The following is a 25,733-nucleotide window of genomic DNA, read 5'->3' on the forward strand; positions in this document are numbered from 1 at the left end:
GGTCCCTGCGCCTCACTGTGACTCACCCAGCCAGCTTTCACCCTGTGTGGCCTTGAACTCCTGGCACACTGATCCCCACCCAGCCTCACGGTAATAGCACATGGCACAACCATCCTTCTCTTCCCACAGCTCTGGGCCCCCTCTCCAGCTGCTCATCCACCAATAGCAAGGCCGCCCCTTCCTCCAGCATCTCTGGTCACCATAGCAACTCCCGTGGTCCCTGCCTTTCCCTCCCCCACCACCTCTCCCTGCCCTGCCTCTGCTCAGTCCCCTGCAACCCCACAGCCACAACAGCCTCTTGCCATGGACTGGGCCTCACGGACCAAACCTACCCGCTGGTTATTTTCTCTGGACTAACTCATATTTGTGTAATTTCTTGATGCCCGGTAGCGCCACTCACCTAGCCTATGGGATCATGCCTACTGTAAATAAACACGAAACCAAAGCTTACCCTCTACCTTCTCAAATTTAGAGGGATCATTGTAAAATTCTCCAGGGCTCCTGGGGCCAACATTCCCAATCCTACTCAACGGCCCGTGGCCCTGCACCACCCTTCCCAACACCACGGCACGAAGCTGGTGGGCTCCAGCTGTGTGTGTGTGGGGGGGGGGGGTCTCTGGGTTCTTCCCTGGCCCCACCGCCTTCATGCCTAGAGCCCTCCATGCCCTGGAACTCATTTCTCACCCATCCCACATCACTGGTCATCTCTGCTTCTGCTGGGGCTGCAGTCCAGGTATCTCTTCCAGCAGGAAGCTGGGCAGGTGCCCAGGGCTCCCCCCACCCACGCGGCCCCCACAGCCCCGTGTTCCGCCTTCTGCTGCAGCCCTGCAGCCAGGTGCATCTGAGCACGGAGGGGCGGGGTCTAAAACCCGAGAAATACGCTCAGCATGGAGGAGGCTCCCAGTCACCGACACAGCCATCGGTTTGAACAGTCCCCTCTTACTCTCAGGTGAGGAAGGCCGCGGGAGACCCCCTGCCAGAGTGGTCCTCCCACTGTGGCATCTGGGTTTGCCCCCTGCAAACAGCCCAGCTCGGACCCCATATCCAGCTGTGGGAACTTCCAGTGCCCACCTCTGAACATGTGCAGATGATTACTTCCTGCACAGCTGCCCCTCAGAAGGAGGAAGCCCCTCCAATGCCGGGCAAATTCCTTTGGCCACCTCCAGTGGGCCCTGCGCCAGCTCTAAGTCCCACTCAGTGGTGCCCAGAACCAATATCTATCCCATTCCTGACTGTGCAAGAGCACCTGCCCGGGGGCGGGGGGGCAAATGGTGTCTCCATGCCACAGCAGCCGGCTGGCACAGCCAGAGACCTGTGCCCCTGCTTTTCAGACCACACACCTGGGCTGGGGCCACAGCCCGCCTTGACCCCTGCCCATGATCAGTTGCAGAGCACAATGAGAGGGGCGATGGGGTGATCTGACCACATAAAGCGATAAGGAAAGAGCTGACCAGGAGTGTGCGTTTCACAGGGAGGCTGCGGGGATGCATAAAGCTTCAGGTTACCATGATGGAAAGACAGCAGCATTCCTAGCTGGGGCACTCTGGCCTGACCCTTTTAAGCACGGAAGTGGAGGGGTCCTGGCCCTGGGGCCCACAGATAGGCTCCTCCTGAAACCGAAAGGAGAATTTCACAGCCTGTCAGGTGCATTTGAGGGTCCCAAACACACCTACGGGGGATGGGGGAGGGGGTGTGCTGGTGTTACAGGAGCTGACTCCTTTCTTTTCCTCGGGTTGGGGGGCCCAGCTCCTAGACCCTTCCGCCTCCCATACCTCGCAATGCAACCTTGCCTCGGGCCAGGATGGCCAGGTGTCCCCAAGACACGCGCTGGGAGCAATCACCGCAGAGATGACGAATGTCCTCTCCCATTGCTGCACAGACCTCACCGCTGCACGCCTTTGGGATTTCCATAGGCCCTTCACACGACCCAGCGGACTGCAGCGACAAACCAGGGAAGCAGGTGTCGCCAGCCTCACTCTGCAAAACAGCAAGGCTGAGAGAGAGGTCAGTCGGGTGCCCAAGGTCGCGGAGCTCAGAAGGGGCTAGGCTGGTTTCGAACCCTGGCCGGGAGAAGGAGCCCGGGGTCGTCCACAGTGGAGGGGACCGGGGCCACCGCCGAGGGTGGTGTGTAGCCCCGGCCACAGCGCCACGCAGTCGGGGAGTCGCCAGAGCGGGCAGCGCGTGCGGGACTGCGGCGCGCGCCAAGCCATAGCCCCGCCCCTGCCCGTCGCCATTGGGCTGCTTGAGCGTCCGTCAGCCGCCCGCGCCCAATGGACAGCCAGCCGGCGCCCGTGGTGGGGCTGTGGCGCCCGGCGCGTGGTGCCCAGCGGGCGCGCGGCACCCCCCGCCCGCGGTTGGCCTGGCAACGAGCTGCGCTCGCGGCTCCGCCCCCTGCCGGCGGCGGCGCGGCGCGGCGCGGGGCGGGCGGACCCGCGGGCGGGTGGCGGGCGGCGCGGGAGGGCGGGCGGAGGGAGCTAGGCCGGCCGGAGCGTGTGCGCCGCCCGCGGTCCGGTCACGTCCCCGCGCGGGTGCCGCCGCCCCGCGTCGTGCGGAACGAGGGAGCCTCTGCCCAGCGATTGCCGCGCCGCCCCGCCCCGCCCGGGAGCAGGTCGGCAGATGCACGGTGCCGCGGCCCTGAGGTGAGTGAGCGGATCCGCAGCCCGGGGCTCGAGGCTGAATCTGGGGTGTCGGGGGCGCGGCCCGGGCGTCCACCCCACCCCCACCTGGGCCTTTGTGCTCGGGATCCGCCCGGGCGCAGCGTCGAAGATGCCCGGCCGGGGTTGGGGGTGGCGGGAGCGGGGGTGCCTGGTGTGTGAGGCAGGGGGCGGCTGCGACGCCGGCAGGTGCTGGGGGAGCGAGGTGCGCTGGGCCGAGGAGAGCGGCTGCGGGCCGGGGGTGGATGGGCCGGGGGCACCGGTCTCTCCTGAGCAACCAGTGGTGCGGAGCCTGGGCCGGGCGGCTTGCGGGAGCGGTGCCGAGGCGGGGTCTCCCTCGGGGGATGCTGGGCGGCGGAGGAGGGAGGGGAAGGAGGCGACCCCGGGTGGTCGAGGCGCCGACGCGTGGCCTTGGCTGAAACCTAGCAGAAGAGCCAGGGAAAGGGAGGCCTGGGCCCGGGACTGACGACTCGCCGTTCTCGGTCATTGCTCTGGGAGCAAGCAGGTTCCTCTGAGCCATGCAAGCGAGACGTGAGTATCGACCTGCTGCGATTAGAATACGTTCCTGGCTCAATATTATTATTATTTTTTTTACCTTAAAAGGCGGTGAGGTGTTTGGGGGAGGGTTGTTGAGGCCTCCTGCCCGGGCCTCGGTATCCTGCGGCGATCTGGGTGGGGAGGGAGGGGGCCTCTGCCTTTAGTGCGGTGCTGAGCCTTTCTGGGTGATGGTGGCGGAAATCCGCCTAGGCCGAGGATTGGGGCTCCCTGTTACACGGAGAGAAAGGATGAGAAGGCGGTGCCAGGCGAGACCAGGGTTCCCTGGAGCCCGCATCTCTGGGTGGGGAGACCTGCCTGGTGGGTCTGTCTACACTGGGGAGACGGCCCCTGACCTGCTTCCTTCTGCCCTGCCCTAGGGGATCTCATCTCTCTACCCTGGCCCTGTCTGGAAGAAGCTCCTTGGCGAAATTCAATTAAGCAAATATTTACTGAGCGCAGGCTCCCCCAGGGCCTGGCGCTGGGGTGGACGGGGTGGGAGTGCAGTCGGCCTGCCCTCCCTCCCCAGGGACTGACTCCCACAGGGGAGAGACAGACGTCTGTGCTCTGATAACCCAGCCCTGATTGCCGGTGCCCAGGCCTCAGAGAGGTGCCCGGGGCTTGGGTCAGACCGGCCTGTGGGCAATGTGACATTTGAACTGGAGCTTGAAGGACATGAGCACAGCTGGGGTGGGCTCTGTGGGCCAGGGGGATGGGGGCACAGAGGGTGCCTGGCAGTTGGGTTTAGTGGGCGCCTGGTGTGTAATCAGGAAGGAGGAGGAGGGGTGTGGCAGGGAAGGCAGGTGGGGGCTGCACAGCCCGGGAGGGGCCGTCCTGTGGGTGCTAGGGAAGTGGAGCAGCCCCAGTACTTATTTGCAGTGTGGCTGCAGACGGCAGGTTCCTTGCCTATGAAAGGGGTGCAGTTCTGTGACCCTGTGAACTGGGGTAGGCTCGGGAAAGAGCTTTAAAGATAGGAGAGAGCCCCCTTGCAGCCCGGGACTCCTCCTCCCAGGCACTTTATGTCTTGGGCAGGGCCGGGGCTCTGGGTGACCAACCGCCCAGCTCTGTTCTTCACGGGGATGGAGCTGCCTGCTTTAGAAGGGGTGATGCTTAGCTGGTGACTGTGCCTTTGGGCTGTGGCTGTCTGAAAGCAGCAGCCATGGCGGCCAGGGAGAGTCCGTCTAGGGGGTGGGGGTGCACAGGGCCTGGCCATGCCTGGATGGAGCAGTGAGCCTCCTTCTACGGGGACCGTGAGACACTGGCATTTGGTCTAAACTCATCCCGTGTGTTCCTGACAGACGTTGCCTTTGTGAGACAGAAGCTGAATGGGACGTGGTTCCTCCCCCTTGGGAAGCTGCTGTCCCCTCCTGCCCTGGATCTGCCCCCTCGCTCCTTGGGGGTGCTTCCACCCACCCTCTAAAGTGCTGTTTGCCCCTTGTCTTTGTAACATGCCTGCCCCCAGACACACACACACATGCGCGTGTACACACACACACACACACACACAGGCATTGGGCTGAGGCCCAGGTTGCTGCAGCGAGAGCAGGGCCAGTGTGCGCTCGCCAGGTGTCCAGTCTGTACTGAGCAGGATGAAGCTGCTTCACTGTGTGCCCCTCCCTCTGGCCTGTTCCAGGGAGCCTGCCGTGGACTCCAGGGTTGGGACAGCAAATGGATACCTTCGTCTGTCTCCAGCCTCTCGGCCTTTCTGTTTCCTGGAGCCGGGGGGCAAAGTGCCTTGGTCTGGATCTCAGGAGCTTCTGGGTGATTCCAGGAGCATCGTGGTATCTGGACATATTTGGCCAGGCTACCCAGGGCTTGGGGGGATGAAGCATCCCCCTGAATGCCAGGGAAGGGCTGGTCTTGGATTCAGGGTGTGGCCTCAGCCTCGCCGCTTGGTTGTCTTTTGTGTGAGCATGGATGACGGTGTGTGCAGCCCTGTGCTGTCCCATGCTGGCCTCAGAAGACCAAAGACTCTGGGTGGCTGTAAAGGTGTCCCCGCTGCTGTTGACCATGGATGGCTCCCAGGAAGTCTGGGGACATGCTGTTCTCCTGGAAGGACAGGTTGGGTGGCAGAGCCTCTGGGGCAGCCTGTGAGCGCTGTGCCTGGTAGGTGCACCAGGGTAGACACCAAGTGTCTGCAAACAGCTGAATGAACCGCCCAGCTCCTGCCATGGTCTTCCCTACCCGTTTGGCCCCTTACGCGCACCTCCACACTGGCAGGGGCGATGCTTCATGGAGGTGGACCGACAGAGACCACCTCACAGGGACCCTCTGGCCAATCCTGGGGTACACGGGAAGAAACGGTAGCCCTCCATTGGGAATCTGGGGAGCAGAACCTCATATAATGCCTTCGATCACTCATTCATTCATTCTGTCAACTAAGATTTACCAGCACCTGCTACATGCCAGATGCTGTGCCAGGACAGGAGGTAGGTAGGGCCTGGATGCAGCAACCGCGAGTGTCTGACAGCAGAGGCTGACAGTGACACCTGTGTACCTGAGTGCCAGGTAGGATGAGCCCAGAAGCAGGAAGTGGGGGAGGGGTTGGTGCTGTGCTGTGTGGCTGATCAGGAGAGGGCACTCAGGAGAGGGTGACAGGTACAAATGCAGACACAGCCCTGTACACCGGCAGTCCCACCTGGAGGCCAGGGGGCTGGAGCCCACTTTGGGGTGGGGGGGTGTGGGTGAGGTCTGGGGCCAGCTTGGACAGGCCTCTGGGCAGCATTCCAGGCAGGGAAGCAACTGGCAAGGTCGGATGAGAGACTGAATTTAAAGAGTAGTGGGTCAGACCTGCTGATGGAGAAGAGGCGAGGACAGCTGTAGAGCTTCGTCCTGAGCTGCGGGAAGGGCCGAGCTGGCTTGGCTGAGCAGGAAGCTGTGGAGGGACTGGGCGGGGCGGTGGGGGGGGACCAGACACCTACTAGACGGCGATGCGCATGGAGGTCAGAGAGCAAAATGAGGCTACAGTCTTTAGCGTGGAGGGGTGTGGGCATCTGGGGCCTGGCTAAGGCCACGGTGGGGTCAAGGGTAGACAGAGGCCAGTGGGGCCAGACTGGACCTCAGGGCTTCCAGAGAAAGGGTTTGGGGAGAATTGGCCAGCAAGTGAGGGGGCAGCATAACTGTTATGGGGGGTGGGCTTTGGAGGCCTGAGAAGGGACTTGGCTGTGGCTGGGCCAAGCACACAGTTTATGAGGCCCCTTGCTGAAGAGTTTGTGATGCAAGATGGCGATGGCAGGCATAGGGCTCTGTGTGACCACCCAGTACTCGCCCGTGAAGCCACGGGGACAGCTGGGGCTGACAGAGGAGGAAGGCCTGTCAGCCTGCTGCCCAGACCCTGCTCCGTTTCTCCTCTCTTCTCTATGTTTGGGTCAATCAGAACAGCCCGGGGGCCTCACCTCCAGCCTCCTGGCCCAGGGAACCCAAAACCCCACCTGAAGAGGAAGATGGCCTGCTATGAGTTGTTACCGCTTCTCCCCACCACACCACCCCCCACCGAGCTGTGGACCCCCAGTGGCATTTGGAGTGGACTCGGCAGGCCCAGGGCCAGCAGGCCCAGCCACTTCCCGTGACAATGGCTTCCTTGAGTTCGCCTGTTTTCCAAAGGAACCTGCTGCCTTGCAGAGTTTTGAGTTATTTGCTTCTAAATTAAGGTATAACTCTCTTTTAGAGACGTCCCTGGAGAATCCATCGAGAAGTGCTACATCGAGACTGTGAAAAGCCACAGCGCAGGGCGGGGCCTTGCAAACGCCGTCAAGCCCTGCGCTTCTGGCTGCCTCCACGCACAGCACGCCCGTTCCTCAGGGCTAGGGCTTGGCCGGGTCTTGTGCCCTGCAAGGGATGGCCAGCACTAACCTTTCAGAAGGGGACCCCTGCCCCACTGCGTGGTCACCCTGTGGAGATGGGTGTGCTGCCAGGACAGGCTCCCTTGGCCCGAGCCCTGATCCCTCAGCCAGGCCAGTCCCCGTGAGCCATGGAGACCAAGTCCTCCAGTGTGTTGAGCCTGGTGTACACATCTTCTTCCCCCTAGACCCATGTACAGCGTTTGCAAGGAAGGCACCAGGAGCCTGCTCTGGGCTCCATGGCCAGGGGCCTCCCGTGGCCAGTGCTGCTGGGAAAGAAGCTGCCCCCTCCCCACCCCCACTCCCGCTGCTTTACGGTTGAGGAGACTGAGACCCAGACAGGCGGGTGGCCCTTCCTGATGCCGCAGTGGGTCTGACTCACTGGGCGCCGAGGAGGGTGTCCCGCAACCTGAGGGCTTGCTTCCTTGACACCATGAGGGCAGCCCAGCTGCCTCTCGTGTGGCCTGACTCCCGCCCTCTGGTTGGCCACTGGAAGGGTGGTGGTGGCGGCCTGGCTGTGCCTGCTGGGCTAGAGGCAGACACAGTGGCTGCAGCTGGCTCCTGGCCTGTTCCCTTCCCAGTCCGCACCCCTGGGAGAGGCAGCAGGCAGGCGCTCAGGGCACCCTCAGACCGCCACACTGCCTGTTGGGGCCTCAGTTTGCTTCTCTCTAAAATGTGGGGCTGACGTGTGTGGGCTGCAAGGCCCCTTCTGCACTAACCCTTGCTTCCCTCCGGGGACCCAAGGCTTGCTGGAGACAACATGGGGGCTTGGCTCCTCACTAGCCATCTTTACACTCCCTTGGCTTCTAGAGCTGCCTTTATCCAGCTGCTTGGAGAGTTTGTCTGTGCATCCGTGTGGAAGGCTGGGTTCTCTGGGGGCCCTGTGGCCCCGCTGGCTGCTCTGTCTTCTCGTTCACAATTCTCAGGGTCCCTCCCAAGAAAGGTCCGTGCGTCTGCTGACCGCGTGTTCACTTGAGGCCTGTCAGGCCCTCTGTCCAGGACAGTACTGTGTCCCCTTGGCCCGCAGTCTAACCAATCCCTCGTTTTATTTGCGTGTGGTGTGTCCCTGCTGCCCCTCTCCTGGACCTAAATGCCAGCTCTCAGGCAAGGACTTTGTGTTCATCAGGAGAATCCGGCCAAGCGCGCAGGAAGTCGCTGTGGAGGCAGATGAGGATGGCAATGGACGGGCCTGCAGCTGCCCTGGTGGGGCCCACTGATGGTGAGGGTTGGGGCTGTGTGCTGTCAACCGTCTGCTCCTAAGGGGTTCTGCCTTTGGGTCCCGAGACGCGTCTCTTCAAGGCCTTCTGTTTGATCACCAAACACAAACCACCTGCAGGTGGACAGCACCGGCCGTGCACCCTCGGGCCTGACCGTGGTTCATCCTGGAGTAGGTGGTGGCTTCTCAAGCCTCCAGCTGGCATCTGGCCCCTTCGGTGACATGGCATGACACGGTGGGCTCCGGTCAGACTCAGGGGGATCCCCATAATCATGACTGCCAGAGGCATGTCTCTGGGATGCTGTCCTAGAGGGGAGAGGTGGGACAAGGTCCTGATGGCAGGAGAGAAACATGGTGATGGCCAAGCGGCCTTCCAGGTGGCCCCTGTGCTCCAACATCAGGGAGCGCCTGTCAGTTGGGTCGAGAGGGCAGCTCGGTGCAGGGGAAGGCTTGAGGCTTGAGTTGAAGTCCCCAGTGTGTCCAAAACAGTGACCCTCATGGGTCACTCTTGGCCACAGCTCCCTCTCCTCGTAAGCTCTGGACTGGGTCAAGGGTGTGGATAGTTGTCGTCCTTTTTCCCACTTGGAGGTGGCCACCGAGGAGTCCGGGTCTGTGTCTTGGCTCAGGGAGGAAGGCAGTCATGGCTGATTGGTGACATCTGCGGCAGGATTTCGGTGCTTACCAGCAGTAGGCCAGCCCCACCACTGCACCCTCCCTCTGACCTAGCATCAACACATCACGCACTCTCCTTGAGCACCCCTTGCTTGGGGACCTCCCAGCCAGTATCATGGGGGTCTGAGCAGCTGAGTGACTCCTCCCCTCTCAGCTGATGCCTCACTCCCTGCAGCCGCCCCAGGGCCCACCCCATGCCGGGCCCCTGGTAGCTTCTCTCTGTATGCTGAATGAATGAACGAGCCCCTTCCTGGGTCTAACTCTTGGACTGGGCTCTGCGCCTGCCTGGAGCCCCAGGAAGCCTGCGTGGAGCAGGGAGACCAAATGACCACCAAAGTGGAGTGCTAAACTGTTGGTTTGGGCTGTCAGGTGTTGCAGGAGTAGTAAGGGCTGGGCAGGGGAGGGGAGAGGTGAGTGACTTCCAGGCTCTGGGTCCTGCAGGGGCTCAGCGCTCCATCTGACCTCAGCCATGAACATGGCAACAGGGGTGAACATGGGAAACGCCTCAGTGGTGCCAGGAGGGGTCCTCTGACGACCTCCACGCCAGCAGGCCCTCGACTCCTGCTATGGAAGGAGCAGCTTGGCCCGAGCTGGTGGCGCCCTCCCCATCTCCTTCTGCTCCCTGCACCTGTGCTGGGGTGGAGGTGGCCAGGCCCGGGAAGGAGCGGTCTCCACGTAAAGGGGGAGCTTCATGCCGACTGTGGCCGGCATTTTGCCTGCCTCTCCCGCCGTCGTCCTCCAGCCCCAGCTGCCCGCGGCCTTGGGCCTGCCCCGCCCGCCCATCTTCCTCCCTGTGGCCCCATGGCTTGGCTGCTGGGACCCTCTCCAGCCAGCCCGCCAGCCCCCCATCGGCAAGTGTGGGTGTGGGTGGCCTGTCCCCAGGCTGGGCTCTCCTCCAGCTCAGTCGCCCCCTCGCCTGCCCCATTACCTCCGATATGCTGTGCAAACATATTTCTCGATAAAATGCTGGGAAGAAAAATAATTAGAGTGTTGCCTCCATTATCCAATTTCTGATTAATCAAACTCTCTTTGTCCTCGGCCAAAATCTATTCATTTCCCTTAAACACTGGGCCAGTGCCAGACATCGATTTCCTCTATGATAACACCATATACGCACGCACGAACGTTCCCAGCCCTGCCCTGCCCTGGGCAGTGCTGCTCTCGCCTCCCGCGCAACACCCACCTCCCCCAGGGACCCTCCCTGCACCCATTCCCTGCCCCGGATCTGGATCCTGGAGACACGTGACTGGCCTTGCTTCAGGCAGGGGGCAGTCTTGCCTTGTTGCCCCTGCCTCCTGCCCCCAGAGCTGGAGGGGAGACTGCAGCCCCAGGATCTGGGCAGGCCAGGGTTTGGGAAGCATCCCTGACACCAGAGCACAGGGCCTTTAAGGGGCTGAGGGACCGGGAGGTGTGTGTATGGGTTGGGGACATGCTTTCAGTGGCAGCAACACAAGCCAAGCCCCAAAGGGAATAAAAAATAAAGGGACATCCTAGCCCCTAGGCCTGGGGCAGCATCAGGGTTGGCCAAGTCCAGATGGGAGGTGGCCACACATCTACTTGGGTCCATCTAGGGTAAGGCCAAGGGACCCTTCCAGAAAACTGCCTGGATATCCCCTCCAAGTGTGACAGCCATCCACCTGTCACTCGGAATTTATTGGCACTGGCGGGGTGCCATGTCCTCAGAGGCACTTGGGATACACCAAGTATATCAACTGACCTGTAGTCTTGCCTGTGGCGCTTTCGCTGTTTTGAGCAAGGTGGGGCTGGTAAGCATAGTAAGCGGGTTATGCAGTGTTAGGGACCGCACTGGGCGAGCACAGGGTTCAAGGTTTGGGGGAGGGTCGTTTCTGTCATAACTTGGACAGGCAGGGAGCAGAGGAGAGGAGAGTTGAGCCACTGGATGGGGATAGAGTAAGCCCCCGGGTGCTCTGGACTCAGCTTTCCAGACAGGAGGGAGAGCAGTGCAGAGGCCCTGAGTGGGGAGCGTGCGATGTGTGCCAGCGGTCAGTAAAAGGCCAATATGTGGGGCGGGCAGCAGGGGGGAGGTCAGGCTGCTCACAGAGCCTGGGTCCTGGCAGGACACGGACTTGCTCTGACCCCCGGCTGCTGGAGAAGCAGACTGCAGGGCTGGGGACAGCCGGGGAAGGACCTGCATGGTCACTGCTACAGTCCAGACAGGGCTGGGCTACCATCAGAAAGTCCCCTGAGGGCTGCCAGGAGGCCAGCTGGATCCAGATCCTGAGAAAGGAAGGGGACCTGCTGTGTGGACACCACAGTGCCCCCACCCAGGTCCCCTTTGCGGCGGTACAGTGTTGCCCAGCTACCCGTCCAGCAGCTCGCAGCTGCACCCCTGCCAGACAGCTGCCCCAGGCCCTTGGAGCCCTCCCTGGAAGTGCCAGGGAGCTACTGCCCCTGCCTTCAAGGTGGGACAGCTGTGACATCCTTCTCCCTCCTGAGCCTCCAGGGGACCAGGTCAAGGCACAGGAGTCCCAGCTCGGGGTCAAGGCAGGGTCAGGGTCATCACAGGCAGGTAGCACCTGCAGCAGCTCCCTGGGCAGAGGCCTGAGACTGCTGGCTTCAAGCGGATCCACAATGGCTGACAAAATGCACGTCCCTGGGCTCTTCCTCAGACCTAGGTGTGGGCCCAGGACTCTGCACTTTCCTTGTAGCTTCCATGAGTTGGGTCTGAGTAGGTGGATGGGAACGCAGGAGGCCCTGGAAGCCGACTGTGGGGAGGGGTGGGGTGGGGCAGGGCATGGCAGAGAAGGGGGAGCAGGGGCGAGGGGCTGCAGGAGAAAGCTGGTCACTTACCACGTCCCCACAGAGCCCTCACAGGGTGGGTCTGGCCTGTGGGGTGGGGGTCAGGGGATGGGATTATGGGATGCCATACTCAGAGGTGGGGACAGGAAACTGCAGGCAGCAGGGACATTCCCTTCCCCAACCCAAGGGCATGACCAAAAGCCCCTATAACTGGGCTGTCACTGAAGGCCCTGCCTCTTCTCTGTCGTCTTTTCCTCCTGCCCCTCTGTAGATGGAAGCTCTCGGTGTTTATTTATTTATTTGCTCTTGGCCCAGAGACGTAAAGTCTGGCCCGACTTCCTCAGGCGCTGCTGTCACCTCCTCTGGTCGGCCTTGGTGGCCACAGGCCAGAAGACTGCTGAGCAGCAGAGGATGTCCCTCGCCAGGACAGCAGGGCCACACGGAAGGTCCCTGCTGCTCACCTGTGTCCCTTTCCCTGGGCCAAGGGAAGTCCAGCCAGGGCTGAGCCATTGGCTGAGTTGGGGCCTGTCTGCAGCTGGGGGAAGCAACACCATGTCCAGTGGCCCTGGTGCTTCCTCCTGCCCACTCAGCTCGCTTCAGGACACCCAGAGACCTTGGGCAGAGGCAAAGAGGGGCCTCCTTGTAAGCGGGGAATACACTGCAGATCTGCAGATGCCAGGCCAGTCAGGCCAGTTGTGGGGGGGACGCAGAGAAGCTAACCCAAGTGGCCTGGGCCCAAAGAACCCACAGACGAATGACAGCCCCACATGCTGTCACTCCCCACATACCCGCAGAAGCTGTTGTGAGGAGTCAAACGCAAAGTCGTTGACGGGCCCAGCAGAAGCTTGGTGCACAGAACCCCCTTACAGCTCAGTCATCAGCAAACGCCCACTCTGCTCTCACAGTGAAACCCATGCCTGCGGCAGGCTGACCACTACAGGACGGTGGACCTCCCAGAACCCCCGTGCACTCTGCTCGTGCCCCCTCCCCGAGTTGGCTGTGTCTGCCCCAAATCTGCCTATGCCCGTTGTGCTCGCTGTGAGTACCTGTGAACCGACAGTGAGTGCAGAGGGCTTCTGCCAAAACTCCAGCAAGGGTCAGGTGTGGCGTGGGCAGAACACACGCTGGGGGCCAGGGAGCCGTTAACAGCCTTGAGTTCAGACTCTGATGACTTCGCCCCCTGACTGACGTGGATGTCACCAGGGGGCTGCCGGGTTCGAGCGAGAGAACCGTGAGAGCGACCCCAGAACACAAAGAGACCTTGGCCCTCTCCAGAAAAGATTGGCGCATGAATGCACGTTCATCTGTTTGAAGTGAAAGTAAGATCCTTGTAGTACGTACATACCATTTCCCATGACTCCCTGCTGTAACTCACTTCTCGCAGAGCCCAACCCCAGGGGTGGGGGTGGGGTACTAGGGCAACTTACAGGGGAGTCGGAATGGCCAAGGACCAGGAGGACCCTCCACCCACCCTTGCACTGTGGGCAGGGTCTATGTAGTCCTGCTTCCCCCCAAGGCAAGATGTGGAGTGGTCAAGATCAGGCCAGGGAGGGCCGGGGGCAGAAGATAGGGGGTGGGAGAGCAAAGAGGAGTGGACAGGAGAAGCTGCGGTGGGGAAGGAACTGGAAGCCACTATGTTTGGGGGCTGTAGGGAGTAGCCTGTGGCTCAGGGAGGAGTAGGGAGAGGCACAGCTGCCAAGCGTTTGTGGAGAGCAGGACAGGAGGGGTGGGGACAGGGTAGGACAAGTAGGCACACAGGCAGAGGAGGCCCCGGGGGAGCCCGCCTGAGCTGGGTCCCAGAGTCTTGGGGCTGTGAGCCTCCAGGCGTGGCCCCCAGGCCAGCAGAGACCCCAGGACCTGGGGCTGGAGTGTGACCCCCTCCGCTGCAGGCTCCCGGGAGAGGTCACGTTAGGTAACACACTCCCAGGGGAGGGCTGGGAACGCTTCTGAGCTCAGACAAGAATTGTTTGGTGTTCATCCATCTACCACCCATCTGTGCTGTGAACCCTTCACGGCACCTGCTTCCAGGGAAGCAGAGCTAGCTACTGGGGTAGAGAAGGCGGTGCGGGAGCCCAGACCAGCCCGCGGTGGGGACTGTGGAGACCACACGCCCAGGAGGAGGCGGCACGGGCCGAATGTGGTCAAGGAAGGCGCCTGCAGGAAGAGCCTGCAGCCCGAGGCTGGGAAGGGCTAGGCTGCGGGCATCCCTGCGTCTCCTCCCGGGTTGAAGTCCAGCCCCAGTGCTGAGCCAGCCGCATACCACACCTGGTTCAAGGTCAGAGGGGCCGGGGGTGAGTCTACCAGGGCTCAGAGAGGGCCTGGCCCAGCAGTGTTCAGGCAGCTCTCAGCAGGAAGGTGGCTCTCCCAGAACATCCAAGTGGGCATTTTGAGCTGGGGGGGGGGGGGGGGGGGACGTGGCTGGAGAGCAGGAACCTGGGTTCTTGTGGGGTTAGCAGGAAGGATGGGGCAGGGCTGTTCAGGCCCTTTCTCCCCAGGGGACATTTCTGGAGGATCTCTTCCGGAAGATGTGGCTTTTTAGTCCAGAAATACATGTTGTATCAAAAGCCTAAAACCATCAGGCCCTTCCTGCAGGCAGCCACACTGTGGGGGGACGAAGAGGCGCCAGGGAGTGAAGCGCCCGCTGCGTGCATGCTGTGAGTGCGCCCTCGCTCGCTCACTCCTCAGCCCCACCTGCTCTTGTACCACTGCACCATACTGCTGAACACAGAGAGGGCTGGGGGCAGCCTTGCCCTTCCCCACCTCATCCCCAGTAGGGAGCTGCACTGTGAGGTGTCCAGGAGTGTGTTTGAGACGCCACGTGTTGGGAAGTGAGGGAGTGTCCATCCACACCCTCCCGGACAACATGGTCACGCGGTACCCATCCTGCTCTCTGGACCCATGGGGCAACATTACATTCAGTGACAATGACTGGCAGGGTGGGGGATGGGCTGGGAGGCAGAACTGCTTCTCTCCATTCTGGGAAACTTGCTGCTCCCAGAGTCCAGGCCCACCCAGTGTGTCCCGAGTACCCTGCACATCCCCACCAGCTGCCTGCCTCAGTGGGGAGCCTCTTCCAGAGACCCTGAACTCTGTTTCCAGGGGGTTTGTCCCAGACGCACACCAGCTCCCATCAGTGCCGCCAGCTCTGATGTCCCCAGAAGTTCTTCACCGGTGCTGTTCTCCCTCTTTGCCTGTGTCCTCGTCTCTAGGACACTGGTCTTCATCAGGAATGGCCCTGGCTGCCTAATCTGCAGAATCCAGGTCGCTTGACACACACACACACTCCACTTGTCCCCTGCCCCGAGCAGGGCTCAGTTCTGAGCCAGCACCATATTGATCGTGGCAGGCTGGGTGGCCTGAGTGTGGAGCGCCTCGGGCCAGGGCACGTGTGCTGGGTCATTTAGGAGTAATGAGAGAAGCAGTGGAGGGCTGCAGAACATGTAAATGGAACAGAGACAGGGAGACCGTGACCCACTTTTCTGAGACCAGAAACAGCCTTTGGACAAGGGGTACATGGTTGATACCACAGCCCGGGAGCCTTCAACTCTGCACCACTGCCTCCACCCCAGGGGTCCCAGCTGAGAGCTGTCTGGGCCTAGCCCTGTGTGCACCTGCAGTCCTAGGAGACATGGCCACAGAGCCCCACTTCAGAGAGCAAGGGGCTGGGTGGCCACCAGACCATAGGAGGCGGCCTCAAGCCATGGCTGTGGACAGCACTGAACCTCCCTGTGAGGAGGTAATCCTTTTTTATTTCTCCCTGAATCCTTTTCCTTCAAGGAGAAAAATCTCAGTTTGGTACCAGTGTGGCTCTAACACCCTCCAGCAGGCGCTAATCCCTGTTGTTTAACCAACAGCAAGCGGGCAGCCTCACCTGGCCCCTCTGCCTGCAGTAGGCCCTGGCCAGCAGCAAGAGCTGTTTCTTTGTGCTGCTGGACAGTTCACGTTACTTCTGTCAGAGTTACCCTGGCTGTCCATTTAAAGCTTAGGGACCAACGGTTGTGGTGCAGAGGATTAAACCACTGCTTGCAACACTAACATCCCATAATGGAGTGCCAGGTTCAAGCCCTGGCTGCTCTGCTTCTGATCCAACTCCCTGCTAATGAGCCTGGGAAGACAGCAGATGGCTCAAGTACTTGGGCCCCTGCCACCCACATGGGACACCCTGGCTTTGGCCTGGCCCAGCCCCAGCCATTGCAGCCATTTGGGGAGAGTGAACCAGTAGATGGAAGCACACATGTGTGTTTCTCTTTCTCTTTCTCTCTCTCTCTGCCTTTAGAATAATAAATAAATCTTTTAAAAAAACTAAAGTTAGGATATGAAATTCTTTCTTAAGGACATCTGTTTAGTAAAAAGGCAAGCCTATTTAAAGAAAAACGCTGAGTAAGTAACAGCAGGAGGTGCCCAGACACAGCCAGGTTGGGCTGCAGTCGGGTGCTGGGGCAGGGACGCCAAATCCTGCAGACTCCCAGCCGGTGACCCTCAGAAGAGTCACCTCCTGTCTTCAAACCTTGGCTTCTTCATTGTCGGTGAAGTTGTGGCTGCCTCTCGGGGTGGGAGCAGAAGAATGCGGGATAGCAGTCTACCTGCCCTGGGCTCCTCTCCTCCCACTGGCTCATGGGAAAGAACGGCCAGCACCCAAGGCCCTCCCCTTAGTCCCACCTCACCCAGCTTCCCTGGGACCGACCCTCTCTGGATTCTGCAGCTGTCTCTGAGGTTTTTAAAAATTATTTATTTGAAAGGCAGAGAGAAAGAGATCTTCATCTACTGCTTCACCCCACCCTCCACCCAATGGCTGCAGGGGCCAAGGCTGGGCCTGTCTGAAGCCAGGAAGGAGCCTGGAGCTCCATCTGGGTCTGCCATGTAGGTAGCAGGGGTCTGTGGACTTGGGCCATCTTCCGCTGCCTTCCCAGGGGCACCAGCAGGGAGGCTGGGTCAGAAGTGGAGCAGGTGGGGCTCAGACACCTGACCCCTATGGATAGCCTGTACCCTTCAGCCTCTCCAGGTTGCTGCTGAGCAGCCACTGGGTGCCAAGGTGGAGCTGGCAGGTGGAAGGGCCACTGCTGCCAGGGTAGAAGGTGTCTGAGCAGATGGGGAGGTGGCAGTGCCGAGTCACAGCCCCGCTCCAGGCCTGCTGAGCGGCTCAGCCTCCGGGGACATGCCGGGCAGGGCGAGGAGCCTGTAGTACAGGCAGCCCCAATGGAGTGGTAAAGGCTTGTCCTGACTCATGCTGCCACCCCCAGCCTGGGACTGCACACACCCCAGATCCTATGCTAGGGCTGAGCATCCTCTAGGCCCAAGCCTGGGGCACAGATCCAGGGCATCTGAGGGGTGCCTGGGAGCTCTGCAGGGCACTGAGGGTGCAGCCTCACTCCACCCTGCTGGCCTTGTAGCCTGGGCTGCCTGCCACCTCCTGGGGTCCTACTCCCTGTACCCAGCAGAGTTGGCTGGCTGAGTGGCCTCTGCTTGGAGCCCGGATGTGAACATGCCCCTCCCTCCATTCATAGTCTGGGTTTGGAGCCAGCCCCTTATGGAACTTAAACGTATTAAACCATTGCCCAGTCCTGGCTGCCAGTTCTGTGACTGCCCTGGCCCAGTGTGGGGCAAGCTCTTCTAGGGGCAAGGAGAGAGGGCAGCTGGGGGACTGGGAGGGAGGGGCTGGGTTGCTGTGTCAGAGGAAGTGGACCTTGTCATGAGGGAGCCGACCTGTAGGCAGCTCAGCCTTCCGCCCTAGAGTCTCCCTGGCTTAGCCCGGCTTGGGCAGTGACACCTGTGGGACGTGGAGCTGCCTTCCCCCCACCTTGGGGCTCCTTCTTTGCACTGGCCATTGTGGAGGAGGCCCCGGGGCAGATTTGGAGGTGTGTCAGGGGATCTGTGTGCCCAGAGCAGGCTGAGGCTCCATGAATCACAGGCTGGTGGGGAGCAGTGGCTCTTGGCATGGAGGACATCCAGGATGCACAAGCCCCCAGAGAGGTGGCAGCCCCTCCTTCCACAGCTCAGTGCTGTCACCCGATGTCTGTCACAGGAACAGGCCAGAGGGCCTTGTCTAGGGGGAGACAGGCTGCACCACCAGCTGGTGAGCGTGGCCGGGGGCAGGGAAGGAGGGTGTTGGCGGGGAAGTTATCTGTGTGTGTGCTCAAGGTCTGGACTTGAGACCACCAGAAGTGAGCGGCTTTCAGTTGAGGGGTCCCTGAGTGGGCTCAGGATGTGAGGATCACGCCTTGGCAGTGCTTGGGTAGGTGAGTCAGGGAGACATGTTAGGGGCCAGGAGGAGCCTGTGGCGAGGAGGGGCTGGTTTCCTGAGACTGCCAGCACATGGCAGGGTGGCTGCAGACGGGGGTCTGGCCCTGTGTTCCCTGTGTTGCTCCCCAAGTTTTAGCAACCTCCTAGTGAGCCCATCAGGCTCTGCATGCCTCAAGCGCCACATGTGTGCAGGGGCAGAGGGTGGGGCTGCCTGGTGCTCTCTGTGTGTGGTCCCTACAACTGCACTGAGCAAGATCCCAACTACAGGGACATCTGCTACTTCCTCTGCAAAAGTGGCCCATCCTTCCAGCCTGCTGGCCAGACCCCGGGGTGCCCTGAACACCTCCCTGATCCTACCCCACAACTGCTCCATCGCCAGGCACAGTTCATCGCACAACCCATATATGAAGTAGAGCCACCCACTGCACCTGCCACCCTCAGCCCTTGGCCACATTGCTTCACTGTCACCTGGGTGTACAGGAAGCTGCCTGATCTAGCCTCAGCCAGCAGCCACACTTGGGGCAGGTCTCAGCACTGGCTCCTCCCCCAAACCCAGGCTGGCTGCTGATTCACCCTTCCAGTGACCTCCTACCCACGACCTTGGCACCAGGCACACAGCTGCCATCCTGTCCCTCAGGCTGGCCTCAGGACCTTCACACTGGCAGGTCCTGCGTTCACAGGTGCCTTCTTGTCTGCCTGCATCACCACCTGTTCACATTTACCTTCCACATGTAGGGAGACCGGCCCCGCCCACCTTGGCACACATGCAGCCTTCACCCCACCCCACCCCCAACAGGCCTGCTGTCTGCAGCTCTGTTTTCACCATGAAAACTCGGCACCTCTGTCACTCACTGCTTATCTGTTGTCTGTGCTCTGACTCCTGCCCTCCCTGCCTAAGCACACGTGAGGACCTGGTCTTATCGGCACCTCATTCAGCAGCGCTGCCCTGGTCCCCAGCCCCCATGGGCCAGGCTCAAAACAGACGTGGAAAGCAGAGCTCCTGACTCATCTCCCCAACAGGCCCCTCATTTCCCCCGAGCCTGGATCCACGCCACAGCTGTCCTTCCTGTCCATGGTGCCCCGGATACCACACACAGGCCCACACAGGCCCACACACTAGGACATGCACAGCTGCACGCAGCACTCGGGCGTGGCTGCTGACACAGGCAGAGGTGTGTACACAGCACCCAGAGCTGGGCAGCCCTGTGGAGCTGCAGGGAGAGTTCTGGCTGGGGCCTGCAACCTGCCTGGTTCTAGTGAGCTGAATGAAAAGACTGCCTTGAGGAGGTGACCTTGCCCTTGGGTGTGACTGTTGATCACCTGGCCCCACAGTGCACGGTCACTGCCTGGCCGCCGTTTCCCTTTTACTCCTTCATTGCCCTGTCACGCACACCATCGAAGGACCACATGGCCAGCCTGGGGCTTCCAGCCGGCAGCAGGTAAGGCCACGGGCTGCCCGTCCACCACCCTGGCCTGCTCTCCTGATTGAAGCCCAGCCCCTCCTCCTTGGGGCTGTGGACTGGGTGCTTTCAGAGCACCCTCTTCCCCCACCACCACCACGGGGGACCAAAGGCTGGGTGGACACGGTTCACCACCCTCACGTCTTGGCACTGGGCTGGGAGCCACCAGGACAGGGCATGTCCAGTCCCCAGGTTATCTCTCTGTTACCCACATGGACTTGGCAGAGGTAGGAGCTGATCCTTGAGTGGATGCTCTGCCCGGCTCAGAGCTAGAGGCCAGCCCAGAGCCGCCCGACACCACGGGGTGGGGTGGGGCCAGGGTCAGCACGGACAGGGCCTGCCCCTCTCCTGCACTACATGGCCACCCCACTTTTAAGGAAATCCAGCCTGGCAGGAGAGACGGGGTACAGAAGCGCAGGCCGCGGGAGAGAGAGGCACCCACAATGGGGGAGGTGGCTGTGTGGCAGCTGACCAGTGAAGACCTGCAAGAGGTCCCAGACGCTGAGCAGGCTGCAGAGAACAGCCTGTGCCAAGCCTGGTGAGGCCCCCAGACCCACGTTTCAGGGAGCTGGGGCTTGGGTTTGAGAGGGACCTGCCAGGGACTGGCTCACTGTTCAGGGGCAGCTCTGCCCTGTCCTGGGGCAAACGGGAGCAAAGCTCACTGGGAAGGAGCTGATCCTGAGTGACCTTTGGCCCTGACACTGGCAGGCTGTGAGAATCGGTGGCGCCTGGAGCCTGGCTGGGCCTCAGATTGTGAATCAGGAAACTGAGAACTGATGCTGACCAAGAGGGGATCCCATCTCCCCCAGCCAGGCTGGACACAGCCTTCAGCGGGAGGGCGGGGGCAGCCCTGCTAGGATGACAGCGCTGGCGGGCGGAGTGCTGGGTGCCCCAGGGCAGCTGCACTGGAAGAGCTGTCCCAGACACCGTCCCACCCCCGGGGACAAGGGAACAGCCACAGTGTCCCTCCCCCATACACAGACGGCCCATGACATAAGCGAGCCCATGGACGCTGAGTGACAGGGCCCTGTCAGGGCCATGATGCAGCTCACAGAAACGTAGAAGATACAGTCAAATGCACGCGCGCACGCGCGCACGCACACAGAAAACCCCCGGTGATTCCACAACCCAGAACTCTTCGCCACTCGGGGAAAACTTCCCAGACCTCCGCCTGCAGGCTATCCTGTGCCTGTGCGTGTGTGTGTGAATACACGTGTGCGTATGCACAGTGTACGTATCATGTATGCAGCTCCTTTAGGCAGATTCTCCTCGGACACCCACTCTGTGCCAGAGTCGGGGTCGACTCGAGACTTTCAGGAGAACATAGTTTCCAGCCTTTTGGGGATTGGACTGAATGACCTTTTCGTCATCGCTGGCTCCCAGCACAGATGTTGCCGGGCCATTCTCTGATGCAGCCCCTTCAAACTTCTCCCCTTGGCAGGCTGCAGAGAAAGGAGAAGGTTCCCTAACCTCTCTAGGCCTGCAGGCTGCCCCCCAGCCCATACCCCCACCACCACCAGTGCTCACTGAGCCCACTCTGTTCAGGACGCCGCGCTGCTCCAAGCGGGGAGAGGAGAGGTAGGACAAGGCCAGGACAGGCCTTGCTCTCCTGGCACTCTCAGCCCGGGCAGGAGGTGACACCAGCGCAAGGTCATGTAGATCACGCGTTTACTGAGGGCTGCTGTGGAGGAACTAGAGAGAGGCCAGGGCAGAGGAGGTGACGGGATGGGGGTGGAGACACCTGTGGCCCTGCTGTTGGAGGCAGCTGGGCCCCGGGAGAATTGCTGGGAGGAGTGGGTGAAGGTCTGTGAGGGGTAAGGGACAGAGGGGGGCACGGATGACAGCTGGGAGGATGAGGGTCCCGGCGTGCGACGCGGGGGTGAGCCGAGGCCAGTCTGGGCAGGTTGGGTTTTGGACTCACACTTGGCAGTGGAGACGGGGATTGGGGGGGAGGTCTGCAGCTGCTGGGGTCTGTCTGCCTGGGCCCCCCTGCCCCATCCTGCCAGTGGCTTGGTAAGGTGAATGCTCACCTTGGCAGAGCAGCCTGGCAGGGACAAAGGTCGGGGGAGGAGATCAACAGGTATGCAGGTGGGGCCGTCGCGGCACGCCGTGGCCTCGGGTTAAACCTCCACTCGCAACAGCAATAGCCCATATTGGAGTACCAGTTACGAGTCCCAGCTGCATTGCTTCCCATCCAGCTCCCAGCTAATGCACCTGGGAAAGCAGCAGAGGATGGCCAAAGTACTTGGGCCCCTGCCACCCACATGGGGGACCCGGATGGAGTTCTGGCTCCTGGCTTTGGCCTGGCCCAGACCTGGCTGTTGAGAGGCCATTTGAGGAGTGAATCAACAGATGGAAGATTCTCTCTCTCTCTCTCTCTCTTTGCTCTTTCAAATTAATTAATCTAAAAAATACATACATGAGGGCAGGGACTATCCTGGGTTCCCGGTCACAGACGAAAGCCCAAGATCTGAGAGTGGACTGGCCCTGCCTACCCGATAGGTCAAGGAAGCATCCTGGGCATCCCACCAAACAGGTGGCCAGCGAGGAGAGTAACTGCACAGCCCAGCCCCACCTCGTGTGGCCACAGCTGTTGCTCTTTGGTGGCCAGGCGGGGTCAGATCAGTGAAAGATTAAACCTGGGCCCAGGGAGGCCCTGCACTCAGTGACTGCCTCTCCTGCCTTCCCAGATGGACTTGACCACAGTGCCCCACACAGGCCAGGCCCTCCCTCTGGCCCCTGCCTCAGTGGCAGCCTCCTGCTGCCTCACGCCACCAGGAGTGTGGTCCCCATTCATACGGGCAGGCCCGACCCCAAGCAGCTGTCCACTGTGCACCCTGGGTTGTACCCACAGCCTGAAGCACCACCACCCCTTGTGTTGAGCCCTGCATCTGCTCTGCTCCTTCCTGGGGCACATGTCCTGCCCTGTGCGAGAAGCAGTGTCCCAGCTCCTGCAGGAGGTGGTGAGGGCCAGGGAGGTGCTCAGTTAATGCTGGGTCTGGCATTTGGGGGCCGGCAGGGCCACAGCCAGCACCCTCAGAGGAGAGGTCAGGGGCTGCTCACAGCGCGCTTGCCTAACTGAATCCCAGCCAGATGCAGGGCCAGCGGCTCAGGGAGGGCGGAGTCAGCCAGGTCCGGTGGGCAGGGAGGGGCAGGGAGGTGAGCGTGGCATGGGGGCGGGCACACACCTCACACACTTGCTGCTCTTTTTGTGCACCTGGCTGCGGACACGCTGAGCTGGCCGGGAGGGCAGTGGGACGCGGCGGCAGCCAGGAGTGTTTGTTTTGCTGTAGTCTGGACACCAACCCTGCAGCGCTCCGCGGAGGAGCGGGGTGTTGATGAATTGCTCCCGGCTGATTTTCTGAGCCGGCCTCAGCTGCTCCGCTTTCTGCCTTCCCAAAGGGCCCGCTTTCTCGTTCAGGCCAAGGTGGGGCCGCAAGGACCTGGGCGGGCCACTCACGCTTTTCTCTGTGTTTGGCAGGTGAAAGGCCGGATGCGTGGCCAGGAGCTGGAGGCAGGGGGGCTGCAGGGAGCACACACGGTGGCCGTGGCTGGCCCTCCAGCCGCACTTAGCAGCATCGCCACAGCAACCAGCGGCCAGACGGCAGCAGCCTAGGCAGGCGCTAGCGGCCAGCTTCTCCCCCCACCCCGTCGTCGGCAGAGGACAGGGAATGACTGCTGGGAATCAGGCCTCGCTGCTGCCCAGGGAGGTGGAGTGGAGCTAGAGGGGAGGGTGCGGCTACCGCCCCGCAGCACAAGCGCCATGCCGGCTGGAGAAGACGCACTGGGGCAGGGGCTGCAGCCTAGCACCGCCCAGCCCCCCCACCAGCACTGAGCACCCCAAGGGTGCACTGTCCTGCCTTATAGTGTCCCCCCCTGCACACACACCGTGGCCGTCTCCTCCCCCTAGTGAGGCGCAGAGCGGGTGAGGGAGAGGCGCCCTGCCCCGTGCCCCACATCCGGGCCCGCCACTGCCGGACCATGGGATGTCGGCAAAGCTCAGAGGAGAAAGAGGCAGCGCGGCGGTCCCGGAGAATCGACCGCCACCTGCGCTCCGAGAGCCAGCGGCAGCGCCGCGAGATCAAGCTGCTCCTGCTGGGCACCAGCAACTCGGGCAAGAGCACCATCGTGAAGCAGATGAAGATTATCCACAGTGGCGGCTTCAACCTAGAGGCCTGCAAGGAGTATAAGCCCCTGATCATCTACAACGCCATCGACTCGCTGACCCGCATCATCCGGGCCCTGGCCGCCCTCAAGATCGACTTCCACAACCCTGACCGCGCCTACGACGCTGTGCAGCTGTTCGCGCTGACAGGTCCCGCGGAGAGCAAGGGCGAGATCACCCCCGAGCTGCTGGGGGTCATGCGGCGGCTGTGGGCGGACCCTGGGGCCCAGGCCTGCTTTGGCCGCTCCAGCGAGTACCACCTGGAGGACAATGCGGCCTACTACCTGAATGACCTGGAGCGCATCGCCGCGCCCGACTACATCCCCACCGTCGAAGACATCCTGCGCTCCCGGGACATGACCACGGGCATTGTGGAGAACAAGTTCACCTTCAAGGAGCTCACCTTCAAGATGGTGGACGTGGGTGGGCAGAGGTCGGAGCGCAAAAAGTGGATCCACTGCTTCGAGGGGGTCACGGCCATCATCTTCTGCGTAGAGCTTAGCGGCTACGACCTGAGGCTGTACGAGGACAACCAGACGGTGAGTGAGGCTGGGGTCTTGACTCCTGCTCGTTCCTGCTGCCGGGAGTCTCTGGGGAGCAGGCACATTTGATGGGGCAGGGAGAGGAACTGATGCAGCCGCATGATGCTGGGTGTGGGAGGGCCTCCGGTGAGGTGGGGGTGACCTGCTCCTCGTGCTGTGCTCAGGAGCATAATGGAGCTCTGTGGGTGCTGTGGGCACCAGGGAGTCTTGGACTCCCTCTTCCTGCCAGGATGTCAGCCCCAGAGGAGGACCCCTGGTGGGCAGCGCCGTACTGGGCTCTTACAGGTTTCCTGCACCACCAGCTCTTCATAGCTACCTTGGCCTGCTCTGACCTAGTTGGCCAGGCTCTGATTGGCTCTGGAAGCTCTGGCACCTTCCAAATGACAGGCACACCCTTTGCTCCACAGAACGAGGCCCAACCCCTGTCAACTGTAGCTGCCCCCTCGGTGGGCACGAATGGCGTTGCCCTCCTGATGCTCGTGGGCCTTGGGTACTTTGGCCGCAGCAACTCTCACAGGCCTCAGAGTCCGCAAGGGGAGAGAGGACAAGGCCCAGCCATGCGTCCGGTGTTGGTCTCTGTAGCAGTTTGGCAACTCCATGCTGTAACTCCATGATGGCGGTGGTGGGGCTGGTAACTGTTGGGAAAGCGTAACCTCAAGGCACTAGGGCCTGACTGGAAGTCCTGTTGGTGGGAGGAGGAGGCACAGCCAGTGTAAGGATTCTTCAGAGCCCTCTGTTCAGGTTGAAAACTACTGTTGGGGGTGGGGGTTGGCCTGAGGGAGACCCAGGCCCAGTGCTATCCTGGTGGCTTGTGAGGGGAGTTGCTGCAGAGGCTGGGGAGCCAGCCCCCTGGCAGGCAGGGGGTGGGCAGTATGCACAGGCCTAGCAGAGGCAAAGGCCCAGCATAGGAGGTACCCACAATTTCCCCAGGTGCCCAGGAGTCACAGCCATGGGAACCATGTAGCCAGACAGGGATGGGCCCGGCCAGGGCCATCCTGGGGCTGGGCTGCTCTGTGATTTTGTGCCAGGCAGAAGCACTGAGCAAGGACCCAGAATTTGCCCTTTGACCTCTGAGGAGCTGGGCATGGCTGTGGATGCCCCAGGGTTCAGAGGACATGGAGGGTCCAGCTTGGGAGCCTCTGGGGTGGATGACAGGGACTTGTGAAGGCAGGTGGCAACTTTGTTCTTTGGATTCACCCAAGAGTTTGAGTTTCGGCCTGTGGCCCCCCCAAGGAGTCTGGCTGCGGTGCTGGGCAAACAAGATCTGTGGCTCTGGGGTCAGGGCTCACCTCCCCCTCCACACCACCCATCTGGGAGCCTGCGTGGCACGGTACCCAGGTGTGGATGGTGTCCACGGTAGGAGAGGCTATGCACTGTAATGCTGTGTCCACAGGAGGCAGGGCAGGCTGCAGCCTCCGCCGTGTCTGCCAGTGGTCTCTCAGGCTCCAGCTCCTCTTGCTCCTCTGGCTGCCCCCACTTCAGCAGCACGTGCATTCCCAGCAGATGAACAGGTCAGGCTCTCCTGATGAGACGCCCTTGCAGGCAGACCCCGCCTTGAGGCAGCACAAGGTGTCCAGGCTGTGCCCAGGGACAGTGCAGTGGTAGCTGCCAGTCCAGTCACTCAGGCTCTGGGGGTCGGCTCTCTGGGATT

At 61.5% G+C, this 25,733-nt stretch overlaps 2 protein-coding genes across 5 annotated transcripts in view; one reads left to right on the forward strand and one right to left on the reverse strand.

The window, feature by feature from the left end:
* The window catches only part of RSPH14 (radial spoke head 14 homolog), a 69,966-nt gene that overhangs the window by 7,023 nt on the left and 37,210 nt on the right, over nucleotides 1-25,733 (reverse strand). The gene's annotated exons all lie outside the window — the stretch shown is intronic.
* The window catches only part of GNAZ (G protein subunit alpha z), a 46,310-nt gene continuing 22,963 nt past the window's right edge, over nucleotides 2,387-25,733 (forward strand). The window contains exons 1-2 of the mRNA XM_051837136.3: nucleotides 2,387-2,639; nucleotides 22,857-24,079. Of these exons, the coding sequence (XP_051693096.1) occupies nucleotides 23,357-24,079 (723 nt within the window). The 5' untranslated portion in view covers nucleotides 2,387-2,639; nucleotides 22,857-23,356. The remainder of the gene's footprint in view (nucleotides 2,640-22,856; nucleotides 24,080-25,733) is intronic.

Source organism: Oryctolagus cuniculus, chromosome 21, assembly GCF_051225735.1.
Source record: "Oryctolagus cuniculus isolate XC-2025 breed Fujian yellow rabbit chromosome 21, ASM5122573v1, whole genome shotgun sequence".
In the NCBI taxonomy this organism is placed as follows: Eukaryota; Metazoa; Chordata; class Mammalia; order Lagomorpha; family Leporidae; genus Oryctolagus; species Oryctolagus cuniculus.